The following is a 15,839-nucleotide window of genomic DNA, read 5'->3' as shown; positions in this document are numbered from 1 at the left end:
AAGTTTATGGTCTGTCGTTAAATCAACGAGAACTAAAACGCACACACAAACACATACACACACATGCTGTAGGCGTATACATTCGTGTACCTACACGTGCGTGCCAACTGATAATAGCTGGTCATAAAGTGACATAATACATCGTTTTATTGCGACTCTTATATTACTCCGCGACGTGGTATAACCATGGCTAACGGCACTGTAATAATAATAATAATATCATATAGGAGGTGCACCGACCGTAGGTTGGAGTGATATATATAATTACACTTTTATCGATCGATGTACACACGATGAAAGTGGTGTGCGTAACGTATTAAATGTAAGTTATTTATATATAATTACTGCGGCGTTAAATGACAAAATTCGGATTTCGTTAAAATATTTTTGAATAGTCAGGATTTTTGAATTTTTACACGTTCTCCAGCCGAGTAGCCGACTACTGAATATCGATAATTATTATGCCATCACGATTCAGACATATATAGTGGCACATTAGTATAAAAGGAGTCACCCATATGATTATAATATTATCTATATTTCGGTAAGAATATTCAAATGAGCACGATCCTTATCAACGAAGCAACACAAATAACGTTTTTTTCTGATTTCATTCGTTGTTTCAACATCAATAATTTTTGTTGAATTGGTTCAGTAAAATAGTGGTTTAACTGATCTAGTTTTTTTTTTCACCGAATATCATATAAACGAATAATATACAAAGATTCTAATTATTTTATCACAAACAATTATTATAGGTGGGATATAGGAAAAAATTCTCCGAGTTCGGTAAATTTATAATTTCTAAATCATATTGTGTTGTAAAATATCTTGAATTAGATAAGTAAATGAGATGTTATTGCTATTGCGTTTGGCATACGTGATGCTTTTCTTTTAATTATCTAGTATACCCATAATTTAATATACAAAGCAACAAACTGTTTGTTGACAATTTATGTATAAAATATATGGAAATAAAACAAACATTTAAATATCAACTTTCAACAATCGTAATTATATTATTAGTATTATTTGGTAACTAACGAACGGACAGACAGACATAACGAGATAATAAGGGATTAGAGACTTACGTTTAGATGCTTAAAATCTGAAATCTTCCCAAACGAACTAAGTACTTGATAATTTAAAAAATAATCTTTATTTTTTACTCTACAAGTTTTATATAATATGATTCATAATAATATAGGTACGCTATAATGGAATGGCACCACATTCGTCGACAAATGATCGCGTCCAACGACCGTCACGGCGAAGTCTTATTATAATATGCGAGCCGTGTGGCAGGTCGGCACCCATCATCGCGGTTGACGAATTTCCCGATTTTTTCGCCGGAAGAGACATCCGAGAACGCGACATAAAATTTAATTTTCATACCGGCAGAAGCGTGTCCCGAGAAAAGTGAGCATATCATGGCCGATAACTATATATTATTATAACAGTCGCGAGTGTTTCTCGTTCTGCCTCCAACAGGCCCTAAATCTTCGTTGTACACTAGCTTGTACCATCGCGCTAATAGACATCTCTCACTTTTCGCTCTTCGTCTCTCACCCGGACACCCGCACCGGACCTCGCTCGAGTTCTCTCTACAAATAAAAAGCGGACGAAAAAGGACAAGCTCTGCTTCTCCCTCCGCCAGTGCTTTTGACACGTCCGTTCAGAGAATACGCGGCGTTCGTTTTAAATCCGTTACTGCGGAGTTCGTAATTTATTTTTAACGAGCTTTTTTATACGTTTTTTCCCACCTTTCCTCTTCTGTATATATGTATAAGCCCCGGTTTATGGTTTGAGTGTTTTTCGTCTCTCCATCATTCTTTTTCCCTCTCTCTACATACACGACACACACACACACACATGTATGTATTACATACAAGATATTATAGATCTGGTAGGTATAGGTATCCGTGGTGACAGTATACAGGGTGATTCTTTTATCAAACAACACTCATCATTTAAAAAAGTATTGACTTTTTTCAATTTTTTTTTTCAAAATGGTAGATTTACACTTTTCTTGAATTGTTTATTTTTTTTTATATTTTTCACCCTTATATTTATTAGATAAACCACTATCAACTTTTGATTTTCAAATGGTAACCTATATTTAAAATTTCATAAATTAATAAAGCTATTTTTTTTTTATTAATTATTACGTTAAAATTTCGAATTTAGCGCTACTAGTTTATGAGTTATAGGTATTTAAATTTTAGATTGGCAGAGTGGAGTGGTACGGAGTTACCCCACAAAATGTTTGTCCACTACTCCGCTTGTCTAAACTTTAATTAAACACGCTTGGAAACTGAAAATAAATCGGGAGTGGAAGCAACCATATTATATCAATTTATAAATCAAGAAAAAAATATCTATAATGTATAATAATACTTTAAAAAATGTTAATTCTTGTATTTTTGCATTTTTCACTTTTTTGGTGGTTATAACGAAAATTTGTTCAAAGATAAATTTTTCGTTGATGGAATGACTACCTTTGTTGTGTTGGAGGGATGGCCGTGCGGATATTTTGAGATGAGACACGATTAACAATGTTTAAGTCGGGCTTAAGCTTTCATCTTCTCGGCGGAGCCACTATATCTGAACTCGATGTGTGTTTATATTTTATAATAATACGTTACTCACAACTTCAGAAAAATCTAAATTCCTTGAAGTTAAAAAAAAAGCCATAATGTTTGGCTTTTTTCTTATTATTGTATATTTTATAGTGATTTTCGACTTAAAACTGTCTTTGTTGTATGTGTTTTTGTTATCCGTGATCGAATATCTTCTTCGTCTAAGTTTTGAAAGTATTCTTATGGGAATTTTTTAGGTATATGAACAAATGTTTCTACACATACTGCTATAAAAGCGATTACTTACCAGTTAGGTACTATAGATGTTGATACGAATCACTTTTTTCACGGTGAAATTTACGACCGCTTAGTTTAATAACAAGCGAGTAAAAATCCTTGTTTATTTATATTATTTTGTTTTCGTGGTACGGTAATTTTTTTCATGCTATTATTTTATATTCTATGATTATATATTATTGTCGCAGTTTTACATATTTCATTTCACTTTAACTATTTGTTTTACAACGAATAACGCGCATCTATAGATGTATTCACCAATATTATAATATGATTTCCCTTCGCATAAATTCAGAATCTTCTACCCAAAGATTATGCATGTGCGTTGTAACAAAAGAACATTAATTCAATGGACCTTAATCCCGGTCTGATTTATTTGGTATCGCAACGTATTAAACAGGTACATTTGAATTCATTTTATACGCATATAATAATATATCGTGTTAAAGTGTAATCGGAGTGTAATGTGAAATGTAAATACTCCCGATGTGTGGGCGGTGTAGTGGATTTATATTTAAAATGTATGCATGTACCCACCTACCTTAATATCAGTCTTTCCGGGCGCCAGGTGAGACCTCTGTTGTCTATTATTATCGCCACGGCGTCTCAACTTTATAATTTAAAAGGTTAGATTTATAAAAAACAATCACTATATTATTCATAATTTAATTAATAGGTAATATTTGTGTTTTACAGGTATAACATCACCGCTACGGCGCGACTTAAAACCGGAACAAAAAAACAAAATTAGTTAGTGAAAGATTGTAAACAAGCTTTAAGATTTCTGTACATATTTCAAAATAAATACTACCTATTAACATTAAAATTATTTGAATTTAGCCCCCCCCCCAAAAAAAAAAAAAAAAAATCCTGGGTGCGCCCCTGTAGTTGATGAATTACTTTTACTATATATATATTATATGTCTGAGCTTTTTGTGAGTACGGTAAACATATTTTTCTTTTGATATGCTTTACAGAACAACAAGTACTTAAACATTTTTTGAACTTGAATGGTTTATAATACATGCTTTATGGTCGAGAATCGCATGATGAAAATTTAATTACCTACCTTATTACTTAAGGAATGCAGAGTTCCCGAAAATTTATTATATTATATAAAAATAGTATATCTTTTAAAATGGATATGGTTACCAAATATTTCTATTTTGTACGAAAAGTGGACTGTAATTTTCGTATTTCTATGTCATAAAATGTTTTGTATATTATTATTTTTTCAAATTATGTTCTTACCTTCCAAACCAAAAAAAGCCTCTTCGTCAATACTTGATATTTGATTTCCGTCCAACTCTAACGAATTTAGTAGTGGTAAATGTCGAAACACTTTAGCAGGTATATGTTTGAGATAATTGTGTGCTAGGATAAGCATATCCAATGTTTGTAAACCTTAAATAATAAAATATATAGTATTAAATTATGCCTAAATGTAAATTTTTTTGTAAAAGAAAAATATATTGGATATAAGAACATCAGTAATTATTATGAATTGGCTGAAAGTATGCTCGGTGAACATAAAGAGTGGAAAAAACAGCCACTGCCATTTATTGCGATTGTAACATTTACGAGTATTTATTATAATCATTAATACCAGTCCTGATTATTAATAATGAATATCATGCAGATCATTATTATTATTTATAATTCATGGAAAAACAGATTTTTATATTACACTTAAATATTATATTACATTTTAATTATTATGATCTTCAGTGAAGTGAAACATTATTTTAATTATCTTAATTTATGCGAAAAAGATTATCTACGTATTCTTAGTGCAATCTGTTTTAAGTTATGAATTGATATTTTGGAGCTGTTTTTATAAAATTCAGTTAGGTAGAAACAAAAAAAAAAATATTAGTTAAATCACATTTTTTCTGAATAAACCAGTACTTTACAAAACTTATATGTGAACTTAAGTTTTTTATCAATTTTCAAATAACATTGAAACTATTTTTAATTAAAAAAAAAAAAAAATGAAACATTTAAATGCAACGGATGTCATATGGCGAATGATTTAAGTTAACAAACATGGTTTAATGTGATGTGTTATGTGTGATAGGCATAGGTAACGTAATAAATTATAATCTTAGCAGCTATTAATATTAAATCTATTTAACATTTCCATCTACTTGATAACTCAATATAAAAGCCGTGTTTCGTTCAAAAATGTATAATTAATTAAAATAATTTCTGAAGAATTGCCGGATATTAATATGATTTCATATATAAAATAATGAACAAAAGTAATTTTATATTAGCTTAAGTCTTCGACTACCTATTATTAACCATTTCCGAGTGAAAATACTGAATTTTTAATATTAATAATAATTACCTATGAAATCGCCTTCGCTGATCGACGTAATCTTATTTTCTTGAATTTCTAATTTCTTTAAGTTGTCCATCGTCTGTAGAGCACCGGTCGGTACCCGGTTCAGTTCGTTACCACCGATGTTCAATCGTTTAAGTTTTCTGTGGACCGATTAAAATTTTAATATAAGTAATGAAATAACATATAAAAAAAATCTACAAAATTACTTCTCTGTGCCGGCGAATGCATTGGCTTCGATATTAGTAAGCCGATTTTCGTACAAGGTCAAAATCTCTAGCGTGCTCATTCCCTCGAAAGCGTTTGCGTGGATGGCGTTGATTTTGTTATGGTTTAAATTAAATATCAGTAATCGATCTAAGCTTTTCAACGCCGGAGTCGGTACGCTGCTTAATGAATTCTGAGACAGATCTAATTGGGTGAGTGCTTTTCCTGTATAGAAAAAAATAAAACGTATAACGTAAATATACATCAAGTAAGATTTTTGAGATTCGGAGAAAAAAGAGTTAAAGGAATTATCGTGATACGAGATTTAAAGTCTTAAACATAGTTTACGAACAAGATTGTTCGAAAAACTATTAAACATTTATATTTTAATCTATATACATAGATAATAAACTGATATTTAATAATATTACTTAAAAACTTAATATAAATCATAACGTTAATTTGAATTTATTTAAATAACAAAAAAATTATGATTTTATGTTACAGTGACTAACTATATGAAGTCTGTTTTTATTTAAATACACAGTAAATTATAATATTATACTTATATTTAAAGCGAAAATTTAACTTGTTGATTAAAATAACAAATTTTGAGTTTTATTTTTAACGTCAGTTATAGTTCATTATTTACTTATATTTGCTTTAAGGTAACAACTAACAATAGTGTGTTGCGTAATGATTTTGTTAAGTCCGAGTCCAACAACCATGCGAGGTATGATCAACGAGTATTTTTGTTTTATTTATAAAATAAAAATTTTAAGGAACTGACAAATGACAATCTAGTAATACAAATCTATGGTTCCATGGGGGATATTCTCCACAGATGAATTTAAATTATAGAAAAGTTATTTTCGAAACGTATGCATACATATATAAAATAATAGTACATACGTTAAAAATACGAACTCTAAATATTGTTATTATTTTATTAAAAATCCACTTGTTATATATAAGCAAACAAAAAGGGTTCAACAGAGAAAATATTCATTTGAAAAAAAAATCAATAACGATGTCGAAAAACGCTGATCGGCAGCAAAAAGGTGAAATTTGTAACAATTTGTGTGTTTTAGTTTTAGTATTTCAAAGGTACGCGAATACGTACGCAATGATAATGTTTTGGAAAATTGTCAAACATACTAGTTTGTTACTTTAAAAGTGTTGTTATTGCTGAGAAAGTGAGAACTTTTATGGACGGTGCCTAAAATAAAAAGAATCGTTGAAAGTTTTCGATGGGTTGAATATGTGAAACTGCATTGGAAAATGGAAGTGATAATGTATTAATCATAACCATAATTTTTTTTAACATTCTCTGCATAGTGTTTTGTAGGTGATAGATATCTAACTTTCAAAAACTATTTTCAAATCAGTTCAACAAAACGTAAAATCTACCGTACACGACATACGCACGGGTTAAATTGCATTAAATAATAACAATAATAATATAATATCGTATACGAAATTCGATAAAATATAATATTAGGTACCTACACTGCAGCCGGTTCATCTATTATATAATATATTACATCGACATTTGCATGTCAATCATAATAATAATAATAATATTCGTTTCACAACGATAATTCCGTACTAAATTATAATATGTTATATTATATTATGTGTGTTATACGGTTGAGTGTTGAACTGTTGACGATGACTCGTGCTTGACATCGCGTATTGATTATAACATCTCCACACCGAACAGAGTGCAGTCCCGCGGTGTAAGCTTTTCAAGTGATGGCAAAGAGGGGGAGGTCATAAGTTATAATATAAACTTGGTTATAAATTATAACTAACAAACACAAAAAAATAAAATAAAATAAAATAATAAAGAACGCACGTGAACGATGTAAGTCGTCTTGCGTACAATTTAGAGTACCCTTCAATAAAATATGATATACAGTGCTCAGAAAACCAGAAATTCATGCATTGCTTTATTATTATGACGTACACTACTATAATACATGTATGTTATTTAAGTCTTTGACTTCTGTTGAGATGTATACATTTTTTATAAAACATTTTGGAATTTTAAAATCTATTTAAAAAAAACTCAACACATTATAGCAGGTAGGTATAGACTGGCGAAGGATCCACATGTACGACAATCAAACGACCGACGAGACCATGATCGGATTCGTTTGTTCCACAGATGGTTAGGTAATACGTGATTATTTTACACATTAAATGACGCAGTAAAAATTGGTACGGTTATAATATTATTTAAAAATTATGATCTATAATAATATATATAATTTATAGTGATAACTCACGTGGGGGAAGGTAGAATTAGAATATAATATTTTGAATATTAAAGGAGACGTCGGAGAATTTAAATGTATAATAAATATAATGGCAACTATCGTTTACAAATTTGATCTTATTTGTTTCGAATTAAGACGTTTTCTATTACTATCCCACGGAATAAGGGTTATTGTCAAGGTATGTGATTAAGTAAACGTGAAAATATGGGTTATTCAACAAAATATTTACTTATTCGTAAAATGTTTTAAAAATTAAAAAAAAATTGTTTTAATATAATGAATACGGTTTGTTTTATTTAGGCTATTATGACTTATGACGCAACATATTTATTTTTAATCACAGTTAAGTAATCAATGTATTCAATAAAATTATTTTTATTAAAATTATAATTATAATTTATGTGTTCTGGTGAAATGATTTTATTTTTCTAACACACCTGTGCGGTTACCCTATAGTCCTATTTAATACCGTTCCCCCATCCGACCAGCACCGTTTTCGATAACCAATCAGTAATGCACAAAATCATCATTATCATCATGCTCACCTATAGAACTCAGCGATGACTCTTCGACCACGGCCAGCGTACTGTTGTGTATGGTTAAGTGCCGAATGTCCATGCCCAGGAACACAAAACCCTGCAACTTGGGTAGGTTGTTGTGTCGGAGCTTCAGGTAGAATATGACCAGCGACGGTTTGCCCTTGAGCACGGCCATCGTCTTGGATATGTGCTGCAGGTCGGTGAACTCGCACAGTATGTCCAGACCGCCATTCTTCTTCACCGTGCACACGCACGGTGCAATCTCGCCGTGGGTGGGACATTGCTGAATGACCGGGCCGCTAGCAGACCATGCCGGGTACACGGAGACGGCCGACAGCAAGCCGCAGAACACCAATACCGACGTGGGCACCATCGCTAGCCGGTAGTCGCCATACCTGCGAATGGAAGTCCAGAAATTAGCAACAGTTTGTAGCCACAAATTATTTACTTATTTATTTTAAACACTCCGAAGGGTATACACATTTATAATAGGTTATACTCATTTAGTAACAGCGTATATTATGTAATTAAAATATATAATAGATACAATAAGGAATTACAACGAATATAATGTATTATATTATGAAGTTCCGAAACCAAAGGATGATCTCTGGAGGGGAAATTAAGTAGGAAATAATATAGCCACTACTTAATTCTTGATGATATAATTGTTTATCATAATTAATAATAAATAAGTCAGTGGTTCTCAAACTTTTTTCATGATGACTAACTTTATATAATATGTAAATAAAAAGCCTTTACAAAAATGTAAAATAAAATACTTTATCTTGAAGGTACTTATTATACTTATTATAGGTACTTATGACTTACACTCTCGAGTTTAGATGCCCAAGGTTTTTACATAAAAGTTCAAAAAATCATAATTTTAATAAATTCATAGTAAAAAAGAAAACATATGGGTGTGATGATGGTCGGTGAATCATCATCATCTTGTAAATGGCTAATAAAGTCATAAATAACAAACAATATTTAATTTCAAGTCTATAGGACGAACACACAAGTAGGTATAGGTATAAAATACCTGTATAGTGTATAACGACCCGGGACCTATACTGTGGAGTTTTTGATCCGCGGGCTGGTACGTGTTGGAACAGTATTATTACGTTACTGCAAATACGTGCGAATACCATATTATAACCGAGACTAAAAAGGTACGCGGACAATTTTTTTCTTATAATTTGGACACGATAACGCGAATTATATTATACAACAGCGTTATGGTAACAGTGATAGACGTGATGTGTTAATTGTTTTGTATTTACCTAAAATATCCTGAGACGATTGTATCAGTACCATAATGTTTAAAGTTAGATATGTGTTTGGTTCGTACTTAGAAACGTATAAGATTTTATTTGCGTAAAATGTGTCTTGAAAATTTTACCCGATTTCCGCTTTATCGCAACTTAACTATCGTTGTACACGGTTATGTGTAGCTAAATAATTGTTTTATCGAACAGGTTGAAACAATATTTAAATAAGGTAACAAAGTTCAAGTAAAATTTCTTGACGAGTCAATAATAATAACTAATTTCAGACGTATTCAATTTTAATAATTTATCAGAGGAGGAAGAAAATCACAAAACGCATTGCTGATTAATGCATTATTTTTATTTTTTTACGACGCGCGCTAAATACACACACAATATAATAAGTAAAAGATTTTTAAACGATCAGCATAAAACGCATTAAAAACTATAATATTTAAAAACATAATATTTTTTGTTTGCTCGATAATATAGTAGTATTCATGACCCCCTTAAATTATATGGACATGAGCAAGTCACTTAAAAGCTATTTCTACGATTCCGATACCGTAAAACCGTATTGGCAATATACACACGTATATGAAAACCACGTATCACCTTATTTTTATATTTAGTTCGATAACGCTTTGGTGTACATTTGTCAAATTAATTAAAGTTCATAATATGGATTTATATAATGGCTTAAAGAAAATACCCTAAATGTTTGATCGAAACTTTCTGTCCTTTATTGTCCCCATAATAACCATCTGTTTATGACTTGTAAAATGGCGACAGACCATTGTATGCACGGTTCGCTACAAATACTTTAGAATATATATGTTGAGTCGATTTCGAGTTTAATAATCGTGATAATATTTACATTTTATGTTCATGAACAAATCTATCTGTAATCGTTATGTCAAACACCGTATAAATCGTATAATATGCATGTGCTATTTATGTTCAGCGGGACTTTACCGAAGTAAATATTGTTGGAAAATACGTTACAGTACCTATATTATATTGTTTTATGGTCTTATTTTACACACGTTTTTTATAAGTATTAAGTAAATATTATATTATATAATTTATGTCCGAAAAGAATCATAAAAATTGTAGTTTATGAAAAAATGTTGTATCATTTGCTACCTGTTCTATCAAATATAATATTGTAATATAATTCACTGTTTTTAGCAATAGGTCCCAGTGGGATTGAAAAACGACTATAAACGAATTCGTCTATACAATCTATGTGTAACGTAAAATTTAAATATCTCAGAATACACGAAGAAGCTTTTAGGGATGGCATTGTCGAAGAACCGAGGAAGATATTTTTTATGATTAATATTATTCTACTTGTATATATATACATATATATTATAGATAGACAGGTAGGTAATATTATTAGATTTTGACATTTGCAAATTCTATTCATTCGTGCAAGTTGAATTTTATTTCGCGGTCTTGATCTTATATAGGAAATATGTGATATTATGTTTCCAGAAGGGTGTATTGTTCATACGAATGATGCGATTTATTTTTAATTTTTCTTGCCGTTAACTTTCAAATCTAATTTCTTATTATCTTTTATCTTTATTATACCAAAATGTACCACTGGGTTTTCTGACCCTTATGTGCAATGTAATTCCTTAGGGTTTTACACTGAATTGCACTATATACATATAGTGAATGGAGTGAGAGCTTGAGATATGAACTTCACACTTTATTTTCTTGTTGTGTCTTAAGAGGACGCCACACCCGTATGTGTTGTCTCCGTCTTACAAACGTATAACATCGCAAAATCTGTTTAGCGCGGGACAACTTTTCTCCCTCAATATTTATAATGGAATTTTCAAAATTTCACAACGCATAGGTAAGAACTTTATCTGTGTCATAGCGTCGTTATTTTTTTAATAGCACAAACCAATCATTTTAAGTAATTTAAATAAAAAATAAAAAATAAATGTATTTTCTTAAGCTTATAACTTTAATTATATTTATGTTATAAAAAAAATAACGATGCTATGACAGATAAAGTTCTTACCTATGCATTGTGGAATTTTGGTAATTCTTCTATAAATACAAAGGGAATAAAGTTGTCCCGCGCTAAACAGATTTTGCTATGTTATACGTTTGTAAGACGGAGACAACACATGCGGGTGTGGCGTCCTCTTAAAACAATTTCGACTTGATAAAAATGGAGTTATAAAACAATATTTATTACCAAATTATTGTAGTACAAATTAACATATTATGATTAATATTTGATGTCAAATAAAATATTAATCAAAAGTCTGTACCTATTTAGAATAATAAATATAAAATACATAATAATATTATATAATATTTTGTATAGGTATTTATTGAGTAAGACGGATAATAATTTTTAGTTTTTACTCCTTACTAGAAATATTTAGAGTATGGTGCGTTTATTCCTTACAAATTGGGAATCACTAAATAAAACTTTTATTTCAATTTTTGTATGCGTTGGAAGTTTGACTTGTATAATTTGCATACTTTGCACGTCTGGCTTACCGCAAACGTTTTGTACGTGCGATGTAAACATATTATATAGAGCGACGTTTGCCAAACCATCGGTTTTTCTCATTTTAAACTTAGTTGGGTAATCTCGAAGATAGTAAAAAAAAATATATATCTACCTAATATAATATAATTTATATATATATATATATATATAGCGGTACATAAGTTTTGCGGGTAGATGGTTATTATTCAAACAACCGCGATAAGAAATAAAAATAATTGATTATTATTAAGAAAAATTTAACGGAAAATAACGCAGCATATTATCATTATTATTATACGATACGAGTTTTCGGTAAAACGAATTATGATTGTAAAGAATTCAGTAGATTTTCGAATTTATCTTTAGAAAAACCACCACGTATTGAATGTTAGATATAAAAATGTATTAAACCTATCAATAATATTATATTTTACAAGATAACTGAGAAACGTTAAATTACTTGAAATTATAATAATATTATATTGTTTCACGAGTATCGATTTAGGTATCTGATTTAGGTATCTGCCGGTGCCCGGTGGGTAACCCATTTGTAAGGAGGCATTAATTTATTTTACTTCTTCATCACTGTCAATTAATAAATTATATTTCCGTCATGATACTATTAATTATTTGTTGGTCTTTATTGTAATTTTATAATATTTGTATTTAGTTCATAAAGTAAAAGGTTGAAGTAACTCTTAACCAAATTTCTTTGAATCTTTCTCAATGGCCGATACTTAAAAACGGCTGCATACTAGTTGCGGTCATGACGATTTTTGAGATAAACAGATATAACAGTTGCGGTCAGCCAATTTAGGTAATATCTTAATAATTACGGTCATAGCTTTATTATACTCCAATAATTCCAGGCGAGATTTATATTTATATTTATGCGATAAACATATTTTTTGATATAATGTACACAGCGTTTATAAATAAAATAGATTAAATTGTATACTCCGATCATAGTTTCGAATATTCGAATAATTTAAACATAAGTATCAACATTTTTAACCATACCTACACAATAAATATTAGTGTGTAGACAGTCTTAAGTATGTTATATTTTCGATATAAATGGGAAGGAAAATGTTGATTGATACATTTTTCTTAATGAAATATTAATTTCATATTTAATTATGATATAAACTATATTATATTACATTATTTAGTATACTTAGTTATTATTATTTGAGTGACCGCAACTAGTATGTAACCTTTTTGATGGGTGACCGCAACTAGTATGTAACCTTTTTGATGGGTGACCGCAACTAGTATGTAACCTTTTTGAGGGGTGATCGCAACTAGTACGTAATTTTTGATTATGACCGCAACTAGTACACACCGTTAAAAACAATAAGCTTACCTATACCATAATATCTTTATTTACTACAATAGTATATTGTATATTGAATGTTTTTGAGTACCTACCCACATACATATTTAGTATAAATAAATTATTATATCATTTTAAATGCATATGTTCAACGTACCTACTAGAAATTCCGTTGTAATTATCTGATATTAACTTATTAATTATTAAACCGGATTTAAATTTTTTTAATCGATTTTCCATTCAAAATATCAATGTATGTTTGAGACAATTTGGGTTCGGTAAGATAAAAATAATATTTTTAATGATGGTAAATGATATGCCTATTTACAGTACTATATAAGTCAGGCGCCGGAAAAATGTCTAGATTTTGCAATCTGTATTATACATATTATACAATTTATTCGAAAAATAAAGTTTTTTGAATTTTAACAAGATGACGAATTCTGGTCTCGTTCTCATGAGGTTCAATTTACTTTTAAACGATTAATTTCAATGTAGTGGTGATGTAATTCAAAGTTAGGAATTAATGGTATTAAAATGTAAAAAAAAATACTAGAATTATATGGGTAGCGTTATACACAGAAATGACTTTTTACCTTCTTGGGTTCATTAATTTGTTTTGCAGTTCATTTTCACTGTTGTTGGCCAATGGGAGAACACCGTCACACTATCAAAACATATTACACTTATTATGTTTTATTATGTACCTACCTACCACGCTGTATATACAATATACATACTGAAACTCTGTTATAACGAAATGGTTATCTTTAGCATGATCGTAAAGTAAAATAAGAAAAGAACCCTATTTTATTTCATATTTATGCCGAGCTGTATTGAGAAACCCTTTTGTATTGCACGCAGGTAGTAAATTTTCAATGGATTGCCGTCAAGGTGGCCCAAAAGGGAACAATAACAATATTTATTTTGAAACACTACTAGAATAAATAATATCATAGCTTATTTTGTAGAATTCATATTTCTGAATATTTAATTGGTTATAATAATAATAATTTGATTAAATTTTTAGGTAAAACGACTTTAAATTATCTAAAACGATATTTTTCAAAAAACCTATAAGGCATTTAGAGAAAACCAAAGATGTTTACTTTCAAAAGAAAATTACTCAGAATATTTTATATTTAATATTATGTTGTATATTTGAATGCTTTTTATATACTAATCAATTATATCGTTAATTTCGATGAAATAGAAAATATTATAAATTATAATAAATGATCAAATTAAAAAAAAAAATTTAAAAATGTTGTTTGCTAATTTATCGAATCCAAAAATGTTATAGTCCGTGGTCCATCCATAATCTCTTCTCATGAATAAATAAAAAATGATAATAGAAATTAAACTGGTACTTATAAGAATCATAGACCATTAACATATTTTTTAATTATTTTTTGATATTAATAATAATAATACATTAAGATACAATTTATTCATAGGTTGCTCAATAATCGACATCAAAAGGTAAAACTTAAAACGAAATGCGAAGATATACACCTTCACTTAAACATAGGTATAAGTGTACACTGTGAAATATATTTAGGGTTATGTACTTTTAAGGCTTATATAATTATTAATTATTAATGACTAATGAGAATTTCCGCGCGAGATTAAAATTTTAACGTTATGAAAATCGTGATTTGGGTCTCAATACGTATGTATTTAAAGAAAATTGTATCTATATGAACACATCATTATGTGTATTATTATAACTTGGAATTTTTAATTCGGGAAAAAATGTCGTTATAAATAGCTACCGTCGAGACAGTGATATTATGAGAAAAATAATGACGTGTAATGCGTGTAGCTAACGAAACGTTAATAAAAATAATATATCACAGATTTGTCCAAAGGTCGTATCTCATATTATTAACATAATATACTGTTTGCCGCAACAATACCTACCCTACAACAACTTTGCATTTAAAAAAAAAATAAGATGTAATATTTGCATCTAGCTAATATAAAAAAAAAAAAATAAGAAAAATTAAAATTAAATAAATAATTTTAAATATAAATAAATAAATAAATAAATCATGGATTTGTCTTTAGATCATGTTATTATGCTCTGTTCGCTGCAGTAAAGTACCTATCTTCCTTACATTGATGCATATATAAAAAACAAGATAAAGATTTATTGTTAACGATGGTCTACCGCACTGACTTTGATCTATGTGAAATAAAAAAAAAACCAAATTATATAAATTATGTCTTTTACTCCGTGTAATGTATTATTAATACGTATGGTGTTTGATATACGTGTGTTGCGACGTGTTGTTTTCAATCGGTTTGTTTGATCGAGTAAATTTTATTGTTATTGGATTTGAAGGACTGCAGTAAACATTTATAGCGAGGAATGGAAAAATGACGGGTTTGTAAAATCGACCATAAAATAATAATGGTATTTTATATATCATCCGTTGGAGATACCTCTATATATTATTA

At 29.4% G+C, this 15,839-nt stretch overlaps 1 protein-coding gene across 2 annotated transcripts in view; it reads right to left on the bottom strand.

Annotated features, from left to right (window-relative positions):
• The window catches only part of LOC107173393 (uncharacterized), a 137,611-nt gene that overhangs the window by 12,922 nt on the left and 108,850 nt on the right, over window positions 1–15,839 (bottom strand). For both annotated transcript variants that reach the window (XM_015523914.2, XM_015523915.2), the window contains 4 exons: window positions 8,255–8,643; window positions 5,430–5,652; window positions 5,227–5,363; window positions 4,128–4,280 (listed from right to left, as the gene is read on the bottom strand). In XM_015523914.2, coding sequence (XP_015379400.1) covers window positions 4,128–4,280; window positions 5,227–5,363; window positions 5,430–5,652; window positions 8,255–8,621 — 880 coding nt within the window. In that variant the 5' untranslated portion in view covers window positions 8,622–8,643. The remainder of the gene's footprint in view (window positions 1–4,127; window positions 4,281–5,226; window positions 5,364–5,429; window positions 5,653–8,254; window positions 8,644–15,839) is intronic.

This window comes from Diuraphis noxia, unplaced genomic scaffold (assembly GCF_037042655.1).
Source record: "Diuraphis noxia isolate RWA-SAM2 unplaced genomic scaffold, SU_Dnox_SAM2 contig0005, whole genome shotgun sequence".
In the NCBI taxonomy this organism is placed as follows: Eukaryota; Metazoa; Arthropoda; class Insecta; order Hemiptera; family Aphididae; genus Diuraphis; species Diuraphis noxia.
Note: the sequence above shows the minus strand (reverse complement) of the source record. Positions and strands in the feature narration are given on the sequence as shown.